At 38.5% G+C, this 8,365-nt stretch overlaps 1 protein-coding gene across 1 annotated transcript in view; it reads right to left on the reverse strand.

The window, feature by feature from the left end:
- The window catches only part of LOC140334229 (tetraspanin-36-like), a 10,969-nt gene extending 7,186 nt beyond the window's left edge, over positions 1 to 3,783 (reverse strand). Inside the window, exon 1 of the mRNA XM_072416451.1 lies at positions 3,624 to 3,783. Within this exon, the coding sequence (XP_072272552.1) occupies positions 3,624 to 3,683 (60 nt within the window). The 5' untranslated portion in view covers positions 3,684 to 3,783. The remainder of the gene's footprint in view (positions 1 to 3,623) is intronic.
- Between the last annotated feature and the right edge of the window lie 4,582 nt (positions 3,784 to 8,365).

Genomic DNA, 8,365 nt, shown 5'->3' on the forward strand with positions numbered 1-8,365 from the left:
AGTCCCGCCACGTCCATGCAAACAGTCCCGCCACGTCCATGCAAACAGTCCCGCCACGTCCATGCAAACAGTCCCGCCACGTCCATGCAAACAGTTCCGCCACGTCCATGCAAACAGTTCCGCCACGTCCATGCAAACAGAAGTTTTCAGGTATTTTTTGGACTTTTTTTAGCATTTTTAAAGCTTAAACTGTGCATTTACAGAGATGAAGTAAATAGTTTAGGTTGTACACTGCCATCAACATTTACATCTTACTTTGCCTAAAGAACTGAAACACCTGCACAGGAAAAGCAGCAAATAGTTAACCTCTATAGTTTGTATTTTGAGGAAGTGAAAGGCTTCTTATATTCATTCTCATGGACGGAACTTCTTCAATTGTGCAGTTTATTGAGATAAGGAGAAAGTCATGCAAACATTTATAGCTGGTTAGCTTCCATCAGTGCAATATGTGAAATCCATGGCATCTATGGAACATTTAATGTGTGTTAAGGCGATTTCCTATTGATCCCAGACCAATATTTCCCTCTCTATCGTGACCTCGGTTTTCAACGCGTTGGGAGCAGTGATTAACACAACACGCGACTTAAGCGTATATAGTTATATACTGTCTCAAATCTTTATTTTCACATCTCGACACAACTCAATTATCATCAAAATATAGCAAAAACACAAAAACAACTTAAATTCAAAACTCAGCAAAATTATATTCCTTTCAATGTGGATGCAAAATATTTATGCTTTTTCAACCTAAGTAAATAAAAAAAAATTCTAAAACACTGCAAAATTTAAAAATAGGTATTTATGTCATAACTTCCACCCAAGGAGGTTTTATGAGTTCATGCTTCCAGTATCTACAGCTATATTTCACTTTAGCAGAAGAGAATTACCATTTTGATGCTGTGAGATAAATACACACTTTTACAAGAACAACTTATTAACCTGTTATTGACCACAACAGTGCCAACATGCCATGTGAATGTTAAGGTTGCAGCAGAAACTAGAAACCAGTTTTCAGACTCCACTGTCACATTAGTCAAAGATGTAGGGCCCATTCACATTAAAGGTTTTCTTTACTTTTCACAGTCCTCTTAAACTATATATACTGCTCAGTGTATGTTTAGGTATCTAGTATCTGGGAATGGTTTTATTGTCCCACTATTCACCTTTTGTGATATCTGACGCATCCAATAAACTTGGATGTTTGGCAGTTGCCTGGTCACATGCTTGTAAGGAAGTGAGACAAAGTCCAGCATGTGACACCAGGGTGAATGATGTGTCTTGTGTACTTTGTACCGAGTCATACACACTTCTACAGCATGGACACAGTGAAAGCATTGCTATTAATACATTGGGGGGGGGGGGGGGGTAACTTTCATAATTTTTACATAATCATTATACACTGATTAAATAGGCACTATTTACAGTATACACAATTTGGGCATGCTGTAATCTATGTGTGTAGATCTGAATAGGGTATAACTAAATTGTGTCAGCAAAGGACATAGCATATAGGTTCAAAAGGTGAAGATCAGATTATACACACAGCTGAATGACTCACTTCCAACCCGCTTTTTTAATGTTTTTGTTGTAAAAATGTTTTTTACTTACATACAATCAATAAAACAGATGTAAGTTACATCAAAAAATAAAACCTTAAAAAGGGCCTAACCACAAACAAGCGCAGTTTCCCTTTAACCTTACTACAGAATATTTTTAGGGGAAGTTAGTATTTTTACAACAACAGATATGTGTGAATGTTACAACTATTATCGCATAGAATATGTAGGCTAAAGTTTGACTAAAAATCAGGTTGTATGTGGTTAGACCAGTTGTTCAAAAAAGGAACGTTACGGTACCTTCCTTATATAAAATAGTCGAACAGAAGGACTACTTTTAACCTTTGCTGGGAAGCTGTAAATGTCAACAAAATGTGATAAACAGACCTTGCTGTCTTGTCTCCCTTAAACTGGATTTACATTCCTATACAATTCTACGGGCAAGTCGGGGTGCCAGGCCAGTGGAACAGCAGAGCAAGTTGTGGTGGTGGACCAGTAGGATCAGTTGTAACAAATGTTTTTTCACCCATTTGCTGTTTCTTTTTGTAGGAGAAAAGGGTTTACTAAACAATCTACACATGATCAGCACTTTTCACACCCGCATCTGTAATTTATGGAACTTCCAGCATATCCCAGTTCTTCTTATTAGGTTAGTGATCTCACAACTTTTTTTTTTTTCTTATCAAATCTTATTCACTTTTCCTCTTTTGAATATCATGAGCAAGTTCCTCACACTTGGGGTTGGCATCATTGACCCTACAGAGATATAACTCCTGAACTACACAGCTGAACTCTCTCTTGGGATTTTAGAATAATGGGCATAGTAGTAAAAAAAATAAAAATAAAACACAGATTGCTTTAACAATGGAGAAAATTTAAGACACAGTACCCTATATGTTGGGGTATGCCTTACCATTAACACTCACTAATAATTGGCAATTGGCTACATCTGCTCACTTAATGCCCACCCCCATATGGCAGCCATCGGGAAGATTCCCCTCCCTGACTACCCATACCAATCACCAAAACCGTAAGGGGCAGCAGGGAGTGACACAAGAGAGGGAAAGCCAGGAGAACTGGTGGCAAGTTTCTCCTAAAATCCAGATAGCCAACATGCAATTTGGACCTAACGTCTGTAACCACAACATTTGTTTTACTTGGATTGTCCATGGCATAAATGTATTTGTGTGTCATTTGCAACCCTATTTAATGTACAGCACTGTGTAATATGTTGGCACTATAAAAATCCTGTTTAATGATAATAATAATAGATGGTAGATACTGTGAGCTACACTGAGGTTTGCACAAAAACATGGAAATTAGTCATGCTTGAGATTTAACAGTCCATACACATGCTGACTGTGCAGGTCTGACAATTTACATCTGCTGATTAGTTACCCCATGTATGGGCAGCATGGGTATTAACGGGAATCTTTAGTGCTATTCATAGGCTCCCATGACCATCCTGTTCTGAAAAAGATATGTTCTGATCAGCAGTTCCCATGCAATTCTAGTGTTGCTGTTCTTAAAGAACCAGCATTTGCACATTTGATAGCAGGTGGTAGTTAGTTGAACCTGAACCAATTACTGCCGCCACCATTCATTCTCTATGGGCTGCCAGTACTCAGCCTTCCACCCACGATGTATGATGAAGCACAAACCCCACCGCCAGTCTAAACATAGCCTAAACCTTTTGCTTGCTGCCCTGAAACATGTATACAGATGAGAAATTCCTACTTCAATTGCCACATGCTTGTTCCAGATAATCAGAAAGCAATGTAATAAAGGAAGAAAAGTTACAATCACTTGATGCCGAAGATAGACAATTAACTTTGTATTTGCATAGGCTAGCAATGTCCAGGGGAGGTCATGTAAATCCTAAAAACACTGCATTACCCAATTACTATTGTATGGTTATACTTGGTCATGTGCCATGTACTAAACAGCAAAGAATATATAATAAAAGGCTAAAATAAAGGGCAACATGTCAGAAAAAAACTATTTCTAGCTGGGATTTCAAAATTCCTAAAATAAAAATATTAATAATAATATTCAAGAAAGACTTACCAGAAAGACCAGGCTGATGAGTATAAGGAAGGTTTTGGAAGTGAAGGATCCGATCCCCATTGTGTGTCTGTTCCCAGGCTCTGGCAGTGCTGTGATTATACAAAGAGACCCCAGGCACTACTCCTACCTCCCTATGCAGCCTGGAATAATAAACTGTGCATCACATGCTATGAGCCTTACCAGCAGTCACATGACCCCCTCCCCCAGGTGAACAACCCACAGCTGATACAGCAAGCTGACATCATTTCTTCATAGCACTGGATACAATGTACACACTGCACAGATTATATAATAATACAAGTAGATTTAAAACTGAATTCTAGGCAGGTATAAAAGACATAAAATAACACAACTCTTTATTCATGAATACATCATTCATTTTTTTTTTTGATGCATACATTGAGTTTGCTTCTTGCAAACTCTAAAACAGAGCTCAGAATGGGGGGGAGAGAAGCAGCACAAGGAGCTAATCAAGTGTACTAAAGCAGCCTTTCTCAACCTGTTTACCCCAGAAGAACCCCACAATAATTTTTAGTTCTCTTGAAACCATTGCTGTAAAAACTCATACATAGAGCTCACACTATGTTATGAATATCAATAGGTGATACCCTGAAAATAAGCCCTAGCATGATTTTTCCGTATTTTCGAGGATGCTTGAAATATATGCCCTACCCCGAAAATAAGCTACAATATATATAAATACATAGACAAGAGATGCTCATTTAACCTCCTGGTCAGTTCATTTCTGTGCGGATCTAAAAGCGGTACATTGTCTTTCATGAAAATGTATTTTACATTGTAGGTCTGTAATTCTTAGGCATAACCGAAATATGCCCAATATTTCATAAATTTAATAATAAACTTTATATTAAAAACACGAAAATCTATTACAACAAGGGTGCATAAATAAATCAAAAATACTGAAACCTAAATTATAACTATACAGTACTATATATAATATGATGATTACTTTGTATTGGATTCAATATAAAATCATTTGAGATTCCTGCCGTGCTCCCGCCTGCACCAACATCACCAGGAAATCCCCGGGAACATCAGCGCACTTGCCGGGGGACAGATCGGACAAAGAGGATGGCAGGACACTGGTAGACGCCAATGGGACCAGGAAAGTCTTAATTTTTTTTAGCTACCCCGAGTGTGGTTTGGGGTTACCACTATCAGCTGTTTTTTTTTACCCCGAGCCCCACTCTGGCTTACCGCTTGGGAGGTTAAGGAAAGCGTTATTGCTAGACATGAGAAATTGGGGCCAATGGTTCTAAAGGAAATGGAGTCACAAGAAATTCAAGATGGAATTCGGGGTATGGAGGGTTGTGATGATGTTCCAGAAGATGATGACATGACTATATTTGAATAAATGTTGATTTTTTTTTTTTTTGTTCAAGAATAAATGTTGATTCTTGTTAATGAAAAAAATAAGACATCCCTTGAAAATAAGCCCTTGTGGGGGGTTTTTTTTTTTTTTGGTGCAAAAATTATTATAAGACACTGTCCTATTTTTGGGGAAACAGGGTGGAAAGAAGTATACAGAGGAATCTATTTCTAAAACTGGCAATCTGACATTCGCTCAAACATTCCCTGGTGGGGGTCAACTGCTGCTACTGAAACACATGAACCTGGAAGATTCTCCCACGAGGGGATGTTTGAGTGAATGTCAGATTCACTGCTTTATAAACAAACCCCTTGGAGCATTTGATACATATGGTAGAGTGTTTTAACAATACAGTGTATCAAAAAAAAAAATTGGCACCTGCAAAATGGGGTTTTATATAAATATATATGTGTACTACAATAATGAGCAGGTAAAATATAAACAATTTATTTTGAATAATTTAAAATTACAAAAGTAATCATCTTTTGTAATGTTATTGCTTTTGTAATGTTAAATGATTCAAAATAAATTGTTTATATTTTACCTGCTCATTATTGTGGTATACATATATCATTACATAAAACCCCAATAGGTGGGTATACCACAATAGATTTAAAGGTTACCTTTATCCCAGGCACCATTTCTTCTACTGTCCTTAACACTACAGTGCACTTAATTAAAACATCATTTTTCAGTCACAATCACAAATGAACTAATAGTGTCTTTTCACATTGGGGACCAGTGAGCAGATACCACCCTCTGAAAAGACCATTGGTGACCACTGACTTTAACACGTGATGGTTACACAAAACTGTGCAGGTGGAGATTGGAAGGGTCAGTCTCACCCAGCCTTAGTAACCCCTAGCAATCTCTGGGGGAACTCTGGATGAGAATGGGTGTGCTGTAGTATAAGGCATATGCAGGCAGGAGGGGAGATAAGGATGACAGCAAAGCAAGCTCACCAGTGTGCTGCTTTTTCTTTTACTGTCCATTCACAGGCTGGGGGAAGGACACAATATGAACTTGTAACCTAACAACAGCAGAGAAACATCAAGTTTCCTACACTTACCTTGGGAGGTATGGGGGCATCTGTCTACAGGGAAATCTCCCCTTACTTTTTAAAGATATTTATTCCCCTACTTGTTGTAGGTCGAGACAAAGGGCCTGATTTGTTAAAACTCTCCAAGGCTGGAGAGGATACGCTTTCATCAGTGAAGCTGGGTGATCAAGCATACCTGGAAGGGATCTGGTCCAGGATTCAAAAAATGTGCTAACAAATAGCAAATACCGGTTCAGAAATGCATTCCAGGTTTTCTGGATCACCCAGCTTTACTTATGAAAATGTGTATCCTCTCCAGTCTTGGGGAGCTTTATTAAACCAGGCCTTTTGTTTCAACCTATATAAGTGGCCCTCATTCCTATCTCATATTCATGGATCAGGCCACTGAGGCCTTCAGGGTAAATGATCTCCCACCATATCAGCATGATATGGCTCCAGAAGGGTCCCTCTCTAGTACTCAGCTGTTCCATATTGAAAAAAAAAACACTTGCAACCCACCGAACAGGGATCTAAAATAACCTATACATCCCAAAATAACGGCACAACAGTGATTGGTTGTTACCTACTCCCACACAGGTATCACAAGTGCAGCAACAGACATGGAACCATCACTCCCCTGAGGAGAACTATTTTCTAGAATATCTAGGAACCCTGAATTTACCCCAAGAACACCTAAAGTAACCCTGTCTCAGTAAAGGGGTGCCATACCTGTTTGTTTTGGGCCAAATAATTCACAAGTGTTGAAGTACATTTACAGTTGTCTGCATTACAGAGAACCACAATACATGGATACAAACTTCTCTGAACCCTTTTAACATGGGGGATCCTTAAAAAATATGTTCAGGTCCCCAGAGAACCTCCACTTTATCTACTATATCCACAGCTCACAGTATATCAGCATGGTGGGAAGAATGGCCAGTGGGAAGAATGTCAGCCTTATAGATATCACAAAGATCATTGGTGTCACTTAATCTGACCTGAGAGACACAGATTCCTCATTGCTCAGGGAACCCCTAGCAACCTCTGGAGGAGCCCTGGTTGAGAAACTCTACATTGACACATACAGGTATACTCATACATATACACAATTGTGCATTGTTATACCAGAGCTCCTAATGGCTAAATAATGACTGCTAATAAAGTGCTGTCCCTGGATAGAGATAATAGCAGTATGGAAGAAATTAAAGCAAAACCAAACTCAAATATTAGCAAATTGTGAGCAGATTATGTCAGGCAGGTGGTGTCCCTTCTGCAATAAAACAAATTTAGAACAACCTTCCCTATACTGAGCATGCATAGCCCAATGTACAATCCCAGTATAGCTGGCTGCAGGGAATAAACCCCCTTGCTCATGTGTGGGACTTACGACATTCCGACCTGGACAATGAAGATGGCCAAAGATCCTCAACCTGGAGGAGGATCAGGTGAAGATGTCGGCACCACCACCAGAATGAGAAGACATTGCAAAGCTGCAAAGCAGGTTTATTTTATTGCTGAAGACACATGACCAGTCCCTGCAGTAAAAATAAAAAACATGTCTAATTGCAGATTTGTTAGATTTAGATTTAATTCCAATTTAAGGTTGTCTCGTTCCAAGATGAATCTTCTAATCACAATAGACAATCATGATTTGTCTAAGCATGTATGAGCAAGTAACTATATTGCTATTCACCTCCTCCCCCTAGCTGTGCCTTCAACACCTTTCCCCCCTAATGTTCCCTTCTTTCTTGTTAAAAATGAAAAAGCAATAACCCAAACCTATGGATAGGGAAAACGCTGTGCAATAATAAAATCAAAATACTGAGACAGATGTTTATACATTTTTTTTTCTTCAAATCCATGTTATACTAATCTGCACTCTGTACTGATGTATCATGATGTTTTTGTAATATTGCATTCTTTATTGTATTTTGTTTGGTTGCAATTAAAAAAAAAATGAAAAAAGTTGGCCTGATTGTCAACTCAGCCAAAAAGGTACAGTTACACCACACTGCCTCAATCCAACCCCAATAGACACTTCTATCTCAGTCACACTGGTTATACACATTGCAACCTCTGTACAATATCATTTCCATTCATATCAGATCAGGCAGATCCATACACTACATGGGTGTTAGCAGATCTAAAAGAAATCAGATGTGTATCATCATTGTGCAAAGCCAAGTATACATGATACAGTCTGACTGCTAAAATCTCATTGGGATCATCCAACAATTCTGTATTGCAATGTTCTGTTTGATTGGATAAATAATAAATGGGTCAGATTGAAAACATAGTTTCATTAAAACTACA

Source organism: Pyxicephalus adspersus, chromosome 6 (genome assembly GCF_032062135.1).
Source record: "Pyxicephalus adspersus chromosome 6, UCB_Pads_2.0, whole genome shotgun sequence".
In the NCBI taxonomy this organism is placed as follows: Eukaryota; Metazoa; Chordata; class Amphibia; order Anura; family Pyxicephalidae; genus Pyxicephalus; species Pyxicephalus adspersus.